General features: G+C 45.1%; 1 protein-coding gene and 1 long non-coding RNA gene across 4 annotated transcripts in view; one reads left to right on the top strand and one right to left on the bottom strand.

Moving 5' to 3' along the window:
- Positions 1-16,171, top strand: part of LOC142666471 (uncharacterized) — a 65,736-nt gene extending 49,565 nt beyond the window's left edge. For both annotated transcript variants that reach the window (XR_012851695.1, XR_012851694.1), the window contains 2 exons: positions 5,179-5,259; positions 15,983-16,171. This is a non-coding gene — a long non-coding RNA (uncharacterized LOC142666471). The remainder of the gene's footprint in view (positions 1-5,178; positions 5,260-15,982) is intronic.
- Positions 1-19,047, bottom strand: part of TAF4 (TATA-box binding protein associated factor 4) — a 42,523-nt gene extending 23,476 nt beyond the window's left edge. For both annotated transcript variants that reach the window (XM_075846530.1, XM_075846531.1), the window contains exons 1-2: positions 18,166-19,047; positions 16,499-17,422 (exon numbers count right to left, since the gene is read on the bottom strand). In XM_075846530.1, coding sequence (XP_075702645.1) covers positions 16,499-17,422; positions 18,166-18,442 — 1,201 coding nt within the window. In that variant the 5' untranslated portion in view covers positions 18,443-19,047. The remainder of the gene's footprint in view (positions 1-16,498; positions 17,423-18,165) is intronic.
- Positions 19,048-19,269: the final 222 nt, after the last annotated feature.

Below are 19,269 nucleotides of genomic sequence, written 5' to 3'. Positions count from 1 at the left end.
CCGCAAAAAAACTCAGGACAAGTTATTTTATAGTCCAACTTTGCGTTCTCACTAAACTGGTGAAATAATTTTTTTTGTTGGTGTGAATCCTCATGACAACAAAAGGATTTTTGCGATCAAATGGACCAGTTTTGCGGTGCTGCAACCAACAGAGTAGGGACCCACTTTAAAAAGAAGTCGCCGTGACGTGGCAAGTGGCTTATACAATTTGATCAAAATGTTGAAAAAGAACCTCATGTTCATGTTTATATAAATGTTTTGGCTCAGCAGCCACAGATCAGTGTGTATATTGTGGATGTGCGGTCCACGTTTCCTTCTTCATGTTGAACACAACCAATACTATTGTGTGCATAAAGTTTACATACACAGCTCCATAGCCTGCTCTGTGTCATATACGGTCCATAAATCCAACGTCACCGGCATCTCTACCTAGGAACCAGATTGGAGTAAACTACAAAGTGCCGCCCGAACTCCTTGCGCTAATTTTTCTAAGCGAAAACACAGAAATGACTTCTTTAAATGTCTGTTACCATTAAGGCTCACAATCTAATTTTCCTATCCCTCATACACAATTTTGAGGAACCAAGTAACCCATCAATATGTTTTTGGCGTATGGGAGAAAATCACGAAAGAAGGGATAGAACATACAAACGGAAGATATTGCCCTTTCCTAAAATTGAGGTGTTGTGTGGGGGAGGTGCATTCACCCCCTCTCATAGTTGAGATCACCCCTAAACCTGTTTCTTAGAGGACAAAGCGCAGGTCTGAAGACATCAGTCTCCGGAGCGAAGCCCTTGCACCGTGATTTGCTGCAGAATGGGTGTCTATATGCCTGCTCTCTAATATGGTTACTGCAGATCCATTACTATTAGTATTGTCATTCTGACAATCACTCCAAGACGCTGCGAGAGCCGCCGTGTGTTTTGGATAGAGAGATGCTGGGTAATGATTTGATCCTGTCAGAGTCCTGGAGAATATTGTATTTACCCGGCACTTAGTCTGCAGGGTTGAGTTGAGGACATTCACTGTCTGCCGTTACATTCATCTGGTCCGGGGCCGATCGCTTACTCCAGTGTTTACAACTCTCAGCCGGATACAAGCAAAGATTACTAAAGTCCATCCCGATCGGTATATAGCTGGATGACGGGAAGCCCTGGTGGAATTATCCAGAGGTCATCGTACCCTTTTTCGAGACGCAATCCGCAATCCCCAAACCACCCCAGGCTTAACACTAGCCTTGTAGTCTAACAGCACGTCTTAGGGTACAGACGCACACAGCGTAAACACTGCGGATTTTGCAGCGTATTACAGTAGCAACAGTGAAATTTCAACAGATCTTGTCGCCACACTGCAGAAAAACGCTGCCGAAAAAACGCACGTAAACTGACCTGCGGTGCGGTTTCTTCAACTGCAGCATGTCACTTAACGTTGCGGAATCTCTGCTCTTGTTGCGGGTTTTCCCATTGAATTCAATAGGGTGCTTAAACCTGCAACAGAGTGGTGTGTGTTGCGAAATTTATGGCGGAATCACAGCGAAATAAGAAAAAATAAGTTATAGTTACTTACCCAGAGTTCCCTGCTTCTCCAGTCTGGCTTCTTGGGATGACGTTTCATCCCATGTGACCGATGCAGCCAATCACAGGCTGCAGCGGTCACATGGCCTGCAACGTCATCCAAGGAAGCCGGCCTGGTTGCAGAGAAGAGGGAGGGAGTAAGTATGAACGTTTTTTTTTTTTTATTATTTTACGGCGCTGGTCTATGCAGCGGAAATTCCGGAGGAAAAGCGCACCACAATGTTGTGCGATTTTTCGGACAGCATTCCCTGCGGTGTTCAGTGCGGATACGCTGTACAGCATATCCGTCCTGAATATGCGGTGTGTGTTTGTACCCCTAAGGCAAACCCTCAAGTTGTCTAAGTCTGCCAGTTCTCATCCCGGGTTCCCCCCATGAAACACGCATGTCAATTCCTACAGAGTAAGGGGAGCCCTAGTGCAAATAATATCATCCATAAATTACAAAAAAAAATTAACAAAATTTGATGATGTGCAAACTGATCCGGCAAATTGGTGGATCCCAGAAATCTATAAAAAAAAAAAAAAACAGGATCCACAGATTGGGACTTAAGGAGTCTTACCGGTTTCTAGAAATGTTTTGCCTTTAGGAGCACATGTAAAGCTGCTGGTCACTGTTATGGGGGGCTGTGGCTGTTATGGGGAGCCTGTGGCTGTTATGGGGAGCCTGTGGCTGTTATGGGGAGCCAGTGGCTGTTATGGGGAGCCAGTGGCTGTTATGGGGAGCCAGTGGCTGTTATGGGGAGGTTGTGGCTGTTATGGGGAGGTTGTGGCTGTTATGGGGAGCCTGTGGCTGTTATGGGGAGCCTGTGGCTGTTATGAGGAGCCTGTGGCTGTTATGGGGAGCCTGTGGCTGTTATGGGGAGCCTGTGGCTGTTATGGGGAGCCTGTGGCTGTCACCTATTTGTGAAGACCACTTTTACGACAGTAGGCAATGCTATATTCATTGATGCAAAATAAAGATTGAAAGTTTTTGGATCCCTCTAGAACATCAGGAGTGTTCATTCAAAATTGCTGCGTCCATAATCTTGTCGTTGTCACTCTGTAATTGTGATCGCCTGTCGGGTGATAGGTCTAGGACGCGAAAGGCGGTCATTTATAGTGATTTATAGTCATGTTGTACACGCGTCCCAGCATCTGCATTCATTCACACCTCCCAAAGAAACACACTAAAAAAGACCAAAAGGGTTGGAGAGCCCGGGTCTGGTAGATCCTCATTTTCAGAACGTGCATCAGGTAAAATTTGTGTGTTCTTCATAACAAGTGAATATAAAAAGGAGAGGCTTTTGATAGCTTCTGCCAAACTAACATTATATTCCCAATGTCCTCAGAAACTTACATTGGATCGGCAGAATGGGCATGTTTAAGATCAATAGGGATCAGCGGCTACTGCACCACTTATCCATTTGGAAACCAAGTAATGGTACAGTAGAAGCAAGGTGACAATCACCTCGTCCACTTGCATATTAGATGGTCATCAAATCCAGTCGAAAAATCGGTGAGATCTGCCAACATACTATGGTTAACCTTCATAGCAAAGAGTTTCACAAATCCAGCCCTTCTGGAACCCCCAACAAAAAGGACATCTCCTATTCAAAATACCAGAATACCCATCTAGTAAAATAAAAATTACCTCACAGTATTAAAAAAGGTTTTCAGTTTCAGCAAATTAATGTTATTTTTGGTATAATTGAGTTATACAATTTTCCAATATACTTTCTGTATTAATTCCTCATGGTTTTCAAGATCTCTGCTTGTTGTCACAGTAGGAACATTCATAGTTTACTTCCAGTGAATAAAATTCTGTCCATGGTCATGTGATGGACATACATTTGCTGGGATCGTTACAGGGTCATGTGATGGACACAGGGGCTGGGATCGTTACACGGTCATGTGATGGACACAGGGGCTGGGATCGTTACACGGTCATGTGATGGACACAGGGGCTGGGGTCGTTACACGGTCATGTGATGGACACAGGGGCTGGGATCGTTACACGGTCATGTGATGGACACAGGGGCTGGGATCGTTACACGGTCATGTGATGGACACAGGGGCTGGGATCGTTACACGGTCATGTGATGGACACAGGGGCTGGGATCGTTACACGGTCATGTGATGGAAACAGGGGCTGGGATCGTTACACGGTCATGTGATGGACACAGGGGCTGGGATCGTTACACGGTCATGTGATGGACACAGGGGCTGGGATCGTTACACGGTCATGTGATGGACACAGGGGCTGGGATCGTTACACGGTCATGTGATGGACACAGGGGCTGGGATCGTTACACGGTCATGTGATGGACATACAGGTGCACGGCTCGTTACAGTATGTGTATCAGAGCTGTGTCTTCTCACGAGCCGCGCACCTGGATTTACATCACATGACCACAGACAGAATTCAATCCACTGCAAGTAAACACTGAATGTTGCTACTCAATGACAGCTAGCGGAGATCTTTAAAACCACGAGGAATTAATACAGAAAATATATTGGAAAATTGGATAACTTTTAATTATATGAAAAAATAACATTTGCTAAAACTGAACAACCCCTTTAACCAAATCCTCAATGCTGGATCTGCAGGGGTTCCTAGAGGCCGGGATTTCACAAACACTGAGGCATATTTATAAAACTCAACACACTGAAAAACAATACTATGTATACAAAATAAAAAATTAAAAAAATACACCCAAAGACAAAAAGTATTTAAAAAAAAAAAAAAAAACAAGTAGCACTATAAAACTATACATGTAACAATATCACAGACCTGTCACCCATACATTTCATATATGTAACTGCCTGAACCGCCACTACACTGATAACCATGGCAATGTGAATTCTGACTGGCTCCCTGCGTCGAGCATGCGATATTCCCTCCAAGTCTGCTCCCATTCTGTCACCAAGCAGAGGATGCTGTGCACGAGGGCAGCCATCTTTAATGCAGCTCTGCCTGCGAGGGGAAGGGGAGGGGGTATAGAGGATGAAAACAACCTCCTGTGTAAAGCACAACTTGTACGATGAACCCCAGGGTCGGATTATAACGCAGGGTCGGATTAGAATAGCGTTCCTTGCTTCAAACTATTGTCATATATTACAGGGCCGTCCAACCTGTGACTCTCCCACTATTGTTAAACTACAACCCCCAGCATGCCATCACAGCCGAATAGTTATAATGGCGTTTGTTTGTTTACGGTCGTCTCCAATGTGTAGCATGAAAAAGATTTCCATTGTACCAGGAGATAAACCAAAAACATTCAAAAGGGGTGGTCTGGTTGAAGGCATGTGAATGTAAAAGATGGGCATCCAAAAACGACCCAAACAAAAATAAAATCTAATTTTAAAGCTTTATAGGAACACTGGATGATACCACATCTGGCAGCCATTAGCACTTCCATTTGGTTAGGCTTCCAGCTTTCGGTGGCTCCTAAATGGCACACTAGTTATGCAGTAATGCGACCTCCCTTCCCGTACTGCGGCATAACTAGCACGCCATTAACTGACCCATAATTAGTGATATACAGAAATGAAAGAAAAGTAACTGGAAACTGCTGTGATTGAGTTTGTCCACAGCTACGACAATAAAAAATGGTTCTCTCACTAGATCCCTGCTTGCCGTCAGTAAATGAACATTCTACTTTACACCCAAAGGCTGAAAACCTGCCTGATGTCGTCCAATTGACAGGTATAACATTTTTTTACAAGCCCTGCACCCGTGTCCGTTGGACATAAGCAGGATGTTTTTTCAGTCTCTACAAGTATTTATTTTTTCAATTCACAGACAGCAAGCAGAGGTCTTGAAAAATGGTGCGCATTTGCAAGAACATAAGAAAGTTGCAGAACTTTTTAATATACATTGATAAAGCTTTATTTACATAAAACGGGAAGATCCTTAAAGAAAAGAAAAATCTTGGTTTTACAGCAACATGTGAAAGAAAAAGGCACCATAGAAGAAATCTCCTCTAGATCATAAACCCCGGACACTCAGATATCACCCCTGTGAGGAGGCGGGAAAAAAAAAATGGCTCATTCTGGTTTTCAATCACCATCTATATAATCATATCCGAGTTATTGGAAAAAAACAGAACAGGAAAAAAATTGCATTAAAATAATGGAAAAATAATCCACACAGGGGCGTTATGTGGCTTCGATACATTGGGTCCCATATAAAAACGCTGGAGGCTCCAAGTCGTATGGAAAGAGCTGGTAATAGGATACGGGGTAGACAGCGCAGGGCGACATTTCATAAGGGAGTTTTTCATAAAAATCCAAGAGAGATCCATTTCACATGCAAATCAGAGGAAGGCGGCGAGGAGAATCAGCCTGCGGAATACACTCGGTGTTCTTCTTTCACCCTGAGGTTTCCACGTCTCGCCACCTGTATGCGGCAGTCATATAACACAGGGTCATTGCATGCAGAATAGGCTCAGCACACATCTCGTTTTGTGTACGCGTTTGTGGTGTACGACGACGTATACGTTTTTAAAGTTACAAAACCGTATGCATCTGTAACACGCTTACTTTTTTGTAGTATGCGTCGTATACGTTTGCGTCCGTTTTTACTTCTGAAAAGGTAAACTTTTTTGGTTCTTTAGCTAAATCAAACTTTGTAAAGTCAAGATTTCCCACATAAGGTTAGAAAAACGTATACGAACGTAGGGTTTAAGATTGCATACAAATAAAAACGTATACGTGTGGTATACGTTTTGGAAAAGTAGGGAAAAGCGTAGTAGACGGGGCTTTTCAGGACATGGAAAATACGTATGCACAAACTACACCATTAGGGCATCCGTCCTGACCATAGAAATCAGTGAACACGCTGTGGTACACGAGACGTACAGTAAAAACGAGATGTGAACTTAGCCATAGACGTACACGACCATTTGGAACATTGCCAGTAAATATATTGTTAACGCAACATAATGTCACTTGATAAGAAAACTAAAAAGTTGCACAAGTTGCAAGATAATCAGTCTCGTGTGACTGAAGACTAAAGACATGGCACAATTCTGCACAGAATTTCTACGGATTTGCTATTTTTGCCGCAGAATCGAGGCTTTTCCACCAGAAGAAAATTGCAACATTTGCTATATATTGCCCCACATACCTCCCCATTAAACTCAAAGGGAAAAACCCGTAACTAAGGGCTTGTTCACATCAGCGTTAGTTTTCTTTTTATGGGTTCCGTTGCAGCTTTCCGTCAGAGGAACCCGTAAACGGAAAGCCAAACGGAAACTAAAGCTTCCGTTTGGATTACCATTGATTTCAATGGTAATCCTTCCATTTGCCTTCCGTTCTTTTTTTTCGTTCCGTACGGTTTCTATTTTTTGGGCGGAAACAATAGCGCAGTCGACTACGCTATTTTTTCCAAAAAAAAACAAAACGGAAACCTTACAGAATGGAAACTATTTGCAATAGAAGCATTACCATTCAAATCAATGGTAATGCAAATGGAAGCTATGGTTTCCGTTTGCCTTTCCGTTCATGGTTTCCTGCGATGGAAAGGCCTAACGGAACCAATAAACGGAAGGGTGACGCTGATGCGCAAGTTAAAACAACGGTCGTGTGAAATACATGTGTCTGGACGACTTATACGCTCATGTGAATGAGCCCTAAAAGGGTCAAATTTGCCACAAAATCCACATGTAACACAAAATCTGCCACTCCTGGCCTCACCCACAGGGTGACACCAGGGGTGATTAAAGGGGTTTTTCCACCACAGGCATTGATGACATATCTATAGGATATGCCATGAGTGTCTGATAGATGGGAGTATGGCCACCCAGAATGAATGTGCGGTGGGGGTCAGGGAACATGCTGAAGGGGCCACTGCACTTTACCTAGCACTGAGGATCCTAGTAGTCAGACCCCCGACAGTTAGACATGGCTTATGCTATCGATCTCTAAGAAGGTGAGTTACTCAACGCAGAGTCTAAATTGATCATTTTTAAAAGAGACTGAAACCGGAGACGTGCAGGTGCAGCATGGTCCTATAGACTCCTATGAGCTTGTACCCCAACCCTGCTCTGTATGTGTATTCATTAGAATACTTATAAGCAGCATAAGGACTACTACTCCCAATCTAAAGTGATGTATAAATTCTGACCCACAAGAATTCCCTAATCATTGGAGTCTCCCATAAATAAAACTATAGAATTATTTTCAGATTCTGCAACCTGCACATCAAATGTCCCAGAAAATCCACGATTTGATGTGTTTTTCAATGCGGTTGAAGTACAAAAAAAAAAAAAAAAACACAGACAAATCGCAGTATACACATGCAGTTTTTGGATGCCGTTCTAACCGCACCTTAACTTGTGAATGGACCCTAATCGTCCTCAATCAGTTCGGAATTACGATGATCAGTAATTATTGTTATTTGCAGGTGTAAGATCCTGTTTTTTATGCCATAGATGTCCAGCTTACTGTCTAAATATGATGAGGGGGGCACCGCCTTTGGCTTGGGAGGGGGCAGAATGGTTTAGGCTATGCCAAAGACCAAATAACCAGTAGAGTCACATGGATGAACCCAATACTTCTCACTGCAGCTTCTCAATCCCAAATACGTTCCAGATACTTTACATGAGCGCACTGACCCGAGCAGACGCAAAATACGAGCATCAGTACAGCTGGAGTTTCTATCACTTTCAGAGTTAACGTGGTAGTAATAATTTCTATTTATGCAGAAACAAGTCCACAGACTATACTCAGCAGGAGAACCATATGATCGTCTCCAAGCGCTCAGACCAAAAGCCACACAGCAACCGCACGAGGAATGAGAAGGATGCCAGGACCTCACCTCCCGAAGTCAGACAATGTTCACCTCAAGTAAAGGTTGTCCCAGTATAAGCAAAATCCAGCAAGTGGATGAAATGATAATAGGGCTATACGATAACAAGACCATCTGCAATGTCCACGTTATCTAATCATTTCTTATGTGTTTCATCATACAGCAACCAAGACTACCCGAGTACTGGCACAATGTTCCCTATAGCCATAGGCTTCATGCACACAACCGCAGTTTTGCGGTCGTATACTGATAGTATAAAATGCATGATTTCCAATGGGCCAATGCACACAATACTGGAGCGCAAAACAATATAAAAAAAAATAAAAAATAGGACATGTCGCGCTAAACAAAAAAACGTGATTTCAACAGGGCCAAATACATAAGCCACGATGCATGCCACAATTCTCTGTGCCTCTGCATAAAAAATTGGAGGCACATGTAGGTACAGTATGGGCATCATAACATGGATCCGTGCAATATGGATCCGTAATACACCTGTGTACGAGTTCTTAGCCCGCGTTCACACACTCCAGATTTGGACTGCAGATTCTGCAACGAAACAATAAGACTCCTCAAAGCGCGGGAATGGGATTTTAAAACATACTACAGACTACAGAGTTTTCCCATGGTCATCAAAACCATCAGCAAGTAGTTTTTCTCCCGTCTCTGTAAAAAGTTTTTGGGGAAAAGTTGCATGACAAAAATACAAAGTCGGCTGTGAAAGTCAAGCAGTTGGTCCATGTTGATGGATTACATAAATAATCCATAAAACGGTTTTCGTAAAGGTGACCATACACATTAGATGAAAGTTGGCCGAACCCGCCAATGTCGGTAAAACCATCCAACTATCTAATGTGTATGGGGGTCTCCCGACTCTATCCCAACAGAAGTCTAGGGAAAGTAGGATTGGGCATGTGGGATGTCCTATCCTTTTATCAGTGGGCAATAAACCACTTCCAGAGGTGTCTACAGCAGCGTATTCCCCTCTCCCCATCGAATTAACTATAAACACAGCTGAGCCGAGCGTGCGTACTAAAAGGTAGAGTCTGGAAGAATATAAGTTGTCCTAACGGGCGTTCATCCGACAGGTATCTAAAAGTGTACGGGCCACCTTAAGGGCTTGTAAGATTTTGTCAAACTCGTTCATGTTCCTAAAAGAAGCAGAAATTGGGAGCATTAAATGAGCACATGCTGAACGAGGGGCGCAGCCAATGACCTCCAGAAATATCCCTATAAGCTTGACCTGCAGATAGCATCACTAGGGACGGTTCATTGACAGATCCTTTTCCGGTTTGTATCTTTTCCTCTGGCTCCATCAGTGTGATTGGTGCAACTTTCTAAATCCCTTACTAAAAATAATTTTTACTTTTTGAGGTACAGCTGCTTTGTATCCTGTATACAGAGCAGTTGTATCTAGCACTAAAACCTGTATCCGACAGATCAGCGGAACGGACAGGTTGAGTGTCAGCGGGTCCTGCGTGATCGAGCGCTTACCGATCACATCTAAGTTCATAACTTAGATGCGATGAATGTCAGAGACACGCAGGACCCGCTGACACTCAACCCATCAGTTCTGCTGACCCGACAGATTCAGGACCCAGCACAAGATACAGATGCTCTGTATACCGGATACAAAGCAGCTGTATCTAAAAAAGTTACAATTATTTTTAATAAAAAGTAATTAGAAAGTTGCATCAAACACACGGATACACATTTTTCTCAACTCTCAGGCTGCCAGGATATGCTGGGAGTTGTAGGTAGCAGCTGGAGAGCCACAAGTTGAGAATACAGATTATACAACACCAATAAATGTACCTACAATGTTTACACCCCTCAAAGTTATAAAAAACATCAACAAGTCTCAGGGTCAGCCAAGATTATATAGAATATATTAAAGGCCACACGGAGCGACACTGACCCGGCCGTGATGCGGCCAACAACCGCACCATGTTCAGCGCGGCTGCAAGATAGTGTGACCATTAATTAATACACCATTTCTGGCCGCACGATTTTGCAGATGAAGGGCTGTCTTAACCTCAATAAACGCGCAACCATTGACAGGCAACTTGACAGTTGTCGGCCACATCGCTGCCGGTTCAGTACCGCTTAGTTTTGCCTCACCATTAGGGTATGCCAAATCCCAGGAAGCAAATGCCCCTAGAAATGTGATGCTGATGAACTTTTTTTGATTCTTTTAAATCGAAGGCTTTGATTTTTTTTCTTTTATTCCGAGTCGAATTGGCTCCTGCAATGGTCTGACTGGCTCTCAAAGTCAACAGTATCTTATACTTTTTGTTACTGGCATAACATTATCTATAGGAAGAGTCCTAAATCCTCTTATATTTGATACACTGTAAATCAGTCATGTAAGTCAGAAAAAGTCGCTACACAGGATCACACAATGAAGGTTTAGGACAACTCAGATGTAGCAGAGCTGAATTTACTACTGAACGGCTTTCTTCGTGCATTGTGAGAACTCAGATTTACATGCAGTCCTGAGGAAAAACCACAGATTGTAATAATACAAGGACTTCACTGCTACGATCACCCCTCAGTATTGTACGGGGAGCCCCCAGACAAGAACTCTGGAACAGGCTGTGAACAGAGGCATTTTATTCTAGTGGTACTATACAGGTGCGACTGTCCCGTAACATCTCCCACCAATTTTGACAGGTTCACTTAGTTAAAAGGTAACTGCAGAGGGCAAGAGCTGGCATGGGGTGTGCCAAGACAGATATAAAAAGGGGCTGGAAATGGGATGGAGCTTTATAAAAGTTTTTTTTCTCAACTCGTTCAAGTGGAGAACAGAAGCACTTTCTATTTTGGTTCCTTTTCAGCTACAAGACAAGTTCGTCAAATTGCTGCACCTTGTTACCAGGAGAGCAGATATATTGGACATACAGAACCACAGTATGTATAGGGCTCCCATTGAAGTGACTGGGGGCCCTATTCTACCGCCGAATGCCTCCGATTTCATACAATCATATGGAGGGTTGTGACTCCAAGTCATAGACGAAGACATTACAATCCGAACGACTTTACCACATAACTAACAATAATCATTATATCAATGGTAATAAAATAATTGTCTGTTCCGACCAAGGGAAAATTTACCCCATCGGTCCAACTTATCGCTCATGCATTAAAATTCAGAATTTTACAACTCGGGAGTTTCACATGATATAAGAACAATACAAGTGGAGTAAGAGGATGAGATTTCAAGGAAATTTCTGGGAAAATTGGTTTATATCCGTGCACCCCTTATTTTTTCAGTCTAGGACGAGCTTATTTTATGTTGTCCCTCCGACTATAGCTAAAATTTCTTTCTTAGGCCCTGTTCACATCACGTTTGTGAGGTACATTTAGCATTGACACCAGGAAAACTCCCGGCGTACTCTCTAAATGTGTCCATAGGGTTACATTAGCCCGACAGAGGCCAAAAGTGTGTCCTATTGGCCAGCGTCAGGCATGCAATGCGCTATTCAATGGGTCAGCAACCTCCGGCACTCAAGCTGTTGTGAAACTACAATTCCCAGCATGCCAGAACAGTCTTTGGCTGGAGTACTAAAGCCTTTGGCTGTCAGGGCATGCTGGAAGATGTAGTTTCACAACAGTTGGTATGCCGAAGGTTGCTGACCCCTGCGGCTATTCCATACAACGGCATCCAATAAAAAAATTTTTTTTTTTTAATTATTATGTAAACCACCCACTATTTTATTTAACTCGGGAGCCTATGGGTGACAGATGCCACTCTATGGCATCCGTCATAGGCATCCGTTTAACGTATAAGTGGTGAACTTCTAATGACGTATATGTTAAACGGATGCCATAACCACCTATGGGTGACGGATGAAACTATGGATATTACCATATACGCCAGGAGCTTTTCCAAGCATATACATCAGAGGGGTTGTCCAGTCCCTAAAAATTGATGGCCTATCCTCAGGACAGGTCATCAATAGCTCATGGGTCGGGGTCCGACTCCCGGGACCCCTGCCGATCAGCTGTTTTGAAGGGGGTGCAGCGCTCGGACGAACGCTTCCCCTTCATTTCTACTTCCCCACTGTGAATCGTCGACACGGATGTAGCGGCGATTCACAGTTATTACAGCCGCCTTCTCCCATTCACTTCAATGGGAGAAGGCTGTAGTACGGCGAATCGCCGCTAAATGCGTGTCGACTATTCACAGTGAGCAAGAAGAAATTAAGGGGATACAGTGTTCGTACGAGTGCTGCACCCCCTTCAAAACAGCTGATCGGCAGGGGTCCCGGGAGTCGGACCCCGACCCATGAGCTATTGATGGCCTATCCTGAGGATAGGCCATCAATTTTTAGGGACTGGACAGCCCCTTTAAATGGAGACAAAAAACGAGATGTGAACAAGACGGAGAAATTTATATAAATTTAATGTTAAACAAAATCTCTAAGTACAGAGCGCGTCACTATTTTTTCTAATTTTTTTTTTTAGCTACACCGTTTGCCAAGTGGGGGGACCCAATCATGTTTGAAGGGACTTTCCAGTTTTCTATAAATCAAGCTCAATCATCGTTTCATGAAAAGTTCTGCAACTTTCTAATATACTTTGTGTTCAAATTACACACTATTTTTTAAGATCTCTGCTTGCTGTCAATGAGGGGAAACATTCTTTACATGCAAAAGCAGAAAAGCTCTACAAAAATAATTCTTATTAGGCTTTATTCACATGAACGTATTTCTCGTCCGCATGCTGTCCGTTTTAACAAGTCAATGGGGCTATTCACACATCTGTGTTTTTTTTAGGGAGCGTGTGCCCGTTGCGAGAAACTCATAGCATGCCCTATTCTGGTCTATTTTTGCGGACCACGTCGCCCATTGAAGTCTTTGGGTGCGTGAAAAAACGGACAACACACAGATGACATCCGTGTGCTGTCTGGTTTTTTTTTTTTGTAACAGATCAGTTGCTAAAATACATGCAGAAACATGAAAAGTGAAGCCAGGAGAAAAATGGATGACACACGGACATTCATAAGCATGAAAAATGGTCCATATTTTTGGCGCACACTGAAAAAGGCCTCATGCCTACTTCAGTTTTTTTTCATCATGGTGCTATCCGTTTTTGTAACGGATAGCACCGACATTAATTTCTATGGGGCCATGCACACTTCGGTTGTTTTAACGGAACCGTGCGGCCGTTCCGGTCAAAAATAGGGCAGGTCCTACTCGTGCCCCTTTTTGGCGGAACAGTCTCGGCCTTTGCATTGATTTGGTCCGTGAAAGAACGGACTGCACACAGAAGCCATCCGTGTGCGGTCCGTGATTCACGGAACGGTCATTAGCGGCCGTTCAACGGCATACGGAAGTGTGAATGATGCCTTAGGCCTTACAACTGAGGGTTTGTTACATTTGTTTGAAGTCTAGACAATCCTCTAAGGTAAATACATCAACACCACAAGTCTCTCACTGGTCCTAATAGTTTGTTACAATGGATCAGTGCAGGTAAAATGTATCACTCTGGAGAGCAGGCTGTTTGGCTGTGCACTGAGGATTGTCTACACTAGATACAAGTTGCAACTTATTTTTCCTTTATTTTCCTAAATATTTTTTATTTATGTTCTGCAAGTCACACTGGGAGTCTGTAATTCATTTCACATCAAGATTTGGCCACAGTGTGAAGATTACGAGGTCCATAGCAGAAAACGAGCATAGGTCTGCGTCCACACATGGCAGCGTTTAAGACGACACTATGCCCACATGCGCTGTTATATGGAACTGTACTCACACAGCCCGATCCTGCAGGTGCACCCCTAAGATCACAAGTCCAAAACTCAATTTTGACAAACTTGCTGCACCTCTAGACATGTACACGATGCGTATTACATGCAGATTTTCCTGCGACAAATACTCAGTGTAAGGGTTTGTCCACATGTAGCGGAAATGCGTATTTTCCATCCGGAATTGTGGACGGAAAATACGGAGCAGAATACAGGAGCAGTAAAGTAGGTGAGATTTAACAAATCTCATCCGCACGCTGCTTAAAATTTCCGACCAGAAACGGACGTGCGCTGCGTATTTTTCGTACCACAGCATGTCAATTCCTGCTGCGGAAAGTGGACAGAATTGCTGCGTTTTTCAGGAGACGTCACCACCTCCCAACATTGTGAAAAATGTAGCAAAATCCGCACCATTTTCTGCAGTAAAAAACGCATGCAATGGTGCGGTTTTTCCGCAGCGGTAATCCTGCAGAAATTCTGTTACGTGTGGACAGGCTAATACAGTATCAGAAATGCAAATGACATTTCCAGAAATCTCGTCTGCGCGTTGCAACATTTTTCCCGCACATAATTTGACCCGAGGTGCGTATTATAAAATCCGCAACATGACAATTTATCATGGGTTTCCATCTCAGAATTGTACCTGACCAGTTTATAAAAATTGTACCAAAATCTGCAGCACTTATAAAACGCATAAAAAAAAAAAAATGCTGTATTACCTGAATTTTCTGCATCAAATTACGCAAAGCGTGCGTGAAGCCTTAGGCGTTTTTACATTTTGATGCGGAAATAGATGCAGTTTTTATGCTGCAGATTTTGGTGAATTTTTTTATATACACTTGTCAGATACAATTCTGAAGCGAAAACGCTAAATAAATTGAAATGCTGTGGATTTTAAAATACGCACCGCAGCTCAATTTACATGCAGAGAAATTCTGCAACAAGTAGATGAGATCCGGCAAATCCGCACATAATACGTATGGTGTGCATGTGGCCTTAAGGGTAGGGCGCAATGAGGCCAAACAACCGTGTCGGCATGCTGTTGTCGCGGGTAAAACTTTTTACTTGCCAAATCGTGTGGCCAGAGGGCCCATTTAACGTCCGCACAATTTTGTAGTTTTACGCTAAACACGGCACGGAAATGAACAAGAAATGTAAAAACTGTACTGAACAGCGTGCGGACAAGGTTTTCGGCCCGTATTGCGGCTGCGTCAATGCCGCCTTTCAGTTATAATCATATATTTCATATTTATATGAACCCAATTTGTGCACAGTACCCACTTTACAAGATGTCCCTTTTCTGCCGTCATTCAGTAACAGATGCCTACAAAGTTTCAGAATACTTACTTTCTCCAAAACTATGAAAGAAGAAACTTATAATATACTTTGGGTTTAAATTAAGTTTTCTGCTTGCTGTCAGTGAACAGAGACATTCCTGTTTACATACAGAAGCTGAAAACATGTCCTGACCTAATTTTTCTCACAGCAAAGTTCACTGCAGCAGTATGGGCAAACATCTCGTGTGAAAAGTGTAGACTCCAGACTGATACAATGTAGCAGTTCAGGTAAAGTGTAACAAAACTATCAGAACCGGTGAGAGATGTGCGCTGCTGATGTATTTTTCCTGCAGAAGTTTGTCTAGACTGTAAACAATTGTAGCAAATTCTCAGCTGTCAGAAGTAGATGATCAACCTCTGGAGTTAAATAAGAATGTTATTAATCAATCACAGCAAACAGAGGTCTTGAAAATGGTGAGGAATAAATACGCAAATTATAGATTAATAAATTGCAGAACTTTAAGACACAATGATTAATATTTAAGTATATAAACCCCGTGAAGACCATTTCTCTTTCCCCGCTGTCATTTAGTACCGAAAAAACCCACAGAAAACGCAGCTTAGGACTAGCGAATATTATCGGATCCCACGCAACGCGGCAGATACGGACACAAGGCACTACAACAGACCAGCTGTAAACTACATGGCACCCAAGTGACATTTGAAATCTTGAACTTTATTAGTCTACAGAAGTAACATCACCTGCCACTAAGTCAATAAATGTCCCGAAACAACCCATGTATCACACGTATAGTAATGTTCAGAGAGGGGAAAGGGTTAACCAAGGAGAAGGGGGAATATAGGACGGGGTGAGGGCACACCAGGTAACCCACATTACACTACTACTCCCCAGCCGAGACAACCCATCCGCATATTAACTCTCACAGCCCCGTACAGAGAGGGATGTGCTGCTGTTCTGCCAGGCTGGCAGAGTGACTGGTCCCGGACGCTGCATCACACGCAGCATCAACAACTCCAAGGGGAGACGACGCGAAGGACAAGTAAAACTTGTGCCAAGCAAAACCAAAGATACACAGCACACTCTTACCTGGGGGTAGCTGAAAGTTTTGGATGTTGGTTGGGTTTGGAGGCTGCGGCACTCGTGGCGCCAACATAGGAGGTGCAATAGTTGCCCTGATGCCACCAGCTGGTGCTGCTGTAGGAGTCCTTGGCAAGCTTGGAAGCACAGTGCTGACTGTCGCTTTGCCCATCACCGCAGGATTGCCAGGTGCAAGAGCTGCCCCTCCATGGCCTAGATGCCCTGCTTGCATAGTCTGTCCTATAACCATGTTTCCAGGGTTATGCTGGCTCTGCTGAGGAGTCTGAATAATGGTTTTGGGGGACTCCGACTTCATCACCTGGCCAGGGACCGGGCTGGGCTGGCTGTTGATTTGCAAAGAAACCCCGCCAGGAGTCGGCAAAGGAGAATTAATCACAGTATTGCTTCCATTCTGGGTGGCTGGCACTCCCTGATGCATGAGAGGTCTAACCAGCGCTACAGTAGTGGGTACACCTGCCATGCCCGCAGGCTGCACAGCTGCCCCAGCAGTCGACGTAGACGAGGAGATGACAGAAGCCGACACATTAGTCGTCGTAAGATACGAAGTCTGAATCACCGTGTTGGCTCCCGCGTTTACACCGCCCTTGGTGACAGGAGCCGGACCGTTGTTGACCAGGTTAACACCTGCCGCAGGATTACTATTCCCCTGAAACGCGGTTGCGTGCCCGCCAGGTCCATGAGAATTTATTACCACGTTACTCCCGTTCATGGTCTGCAGGGCCACAGTCTTGCCGTTCCCTGACCCGTGGTTGGGCAGAGAAGTCGCTATGGTGCCCAGGACCCCAGCTTTGGCCTGACTCAGAGGTCCCGGGACTTCAGATCCAGCAGATTGGACCCCGTCTTGCTGCTGGGCTGTCGTCTGGGGTCGGCTGTTGTTGATGACGCTTCCTTGAACTCCAGGTACAGCAGCTCCTACGAGACAACAACAACAATGTGACACAAGGAAAGACCCTTTAAGAAGATGCAGAGAACGACAACAACCCCCTGCCATTCCCTAACCTTTACCATCTGCAACTGGCACGAGGGGCAATAGATTACATTTTAATAACGCCACCAAAAACATCACGGCATTAACCCCTTTCACACCAATACCAAGACAGGACCAAGACAACCCACCGGGGCAAAACTTGAAACTAGACGGCAACTTCTGCCGCGCTCTGGTAACCCACCGAGGGGCGACTTAACGTAACTGCCAAAACTTGCAGCCTGACACAAACTTATTGGGCATCACATGATCATGGCGGTCACATGACGTTTCCGTTACCGGTTATCAGTAGCAACGGAAAGTTAAACCGCATGTACGTCGTATCACGTGACCCTTTGCGCCAGCGTAATAGTGGCTGCAGCTGCATACCCATGACGTTATTTTGAGTCTTTAGCCCCCTTTTACCCAAGAAGGACTCCCCATTATACCCAAATAACCTCCAGGGTGACTTTGTGCAGAGCTGATGACCCACAGACACCCCAAGTACTTCACTGATACCCTAATTATCTTCAGACACCCGAAACAGACAGGCAGATCATCTGTGACCCCAAAGCATGACTTTACACCCCACAACTGACAGCAGGCATGTCCTAGTCACCCCCTATGTGCCCACAGCACCCCCCTACACATCCAGGTGGCCCCAAGCCTCCACAATGCACCCCTGGCTCACCCGTTTTGGGCATCTCCGGGGAGATTCCTATCTTCGTCTCTGGCTGAACACCGGCACTGGCTGCTGCCCCTACCCCAGGGCTGGCAACATGGTTGGCTAGGGCCTGGCTGCGGACCTCGGGGGGGCCCGGATGCGGCTGCTGTGGGTGGTGGTGATGATGGTGATGGTGGGCTGCGGCTGCCAGCTGGGACTCCAATGAGCCCACCAGATCACTGACCACTTTCTCGTCCACGTCCGTGTTGAAGAAATCATCCAGCAGATCCGAACCCGCCGCCATCTTTACTCCGCCGCTCAACTCCAGGAGGGCAGCGGCGCTCTGCGCCTGTGCGGCTGGCCAAACACGTCACGGCAAACGAATGCCCCCATTGGTCGGCGACACCCTATATAAAGCGTGGGCAAATGGCTGCGCGCGGTATTTGGTGTTCCAGGAGGGGATGGAGCAGAGCTCCCGGGGTGACATCGGTCACACTACACGGCGGCGGGCCTGGCTGAGCTCGGAGCGGGGTTCAGAGGCCGGAACATGGGACTGAGAGCGCCTGCTGGAGCTCAGGGGGAGGGAGGGCTCGTCTCTTTGTCTGTGCTAATTCAAAATGGCTGCGGGTGAGCGCCCGACTGAAGGGCGTTACACCTGCCGCCGGCTGGAGGCTGCTAGTCCCCCGGCTGACAGCGCTATGGACGGGAGACAGAATCCCGCTCTCTTGTCACACACACCCAGCCTCCGGGGGCGGAGATAGGGAGGCGGTATGTGCAGGACGCGGGATACCGGGGGTGGGAGGGGGCGTTGGGCTCTGGGAGCATTTCCGGGTACATGAGGTAATAGCGCCCTGACTCGCCCCATATACAGGTGTTGGGGGCTGCTGGCGTTCAGCTCCGTGTTGTATATTGGGGCGAGAGGGGGGGGGGCTTCTACTCAGGCTCCTCCCCCCTCGTCTGTCACCGCCAATATACAGTGCCCGCTCTCAGCCCGGGCGCGTACAAGTCATTCTACAGTTGTATATAAATAAAAGTTCTGCAACTTTCTAATAAACTCCATTTCTGTTATTTTCAAGAGCTCTGTTTGCTGTCACTGAATGGGAACATTCTTGTTTATCTTAAGTGTGCATT

The sequence above is a fragment of the Rhinoderma darwinii genome, chromosome 13 (assembly GCF_050947455.1).
Source record: "Rhinoderma darwinii isolate aRhiDar2 chromosome 13, aRhiDar2.hap1, whole genome shotgun sequence".
Taxonomy (NCBI): Eukaryota; Metazoa; Chordata; class Amphibia; order Anura; family Rhinodermatidae; genus Rhinoderma; species Rhinoderma darwinii.
This window is presented reverse-complemented; position numbering and strand designations above follow the sequence as displayed.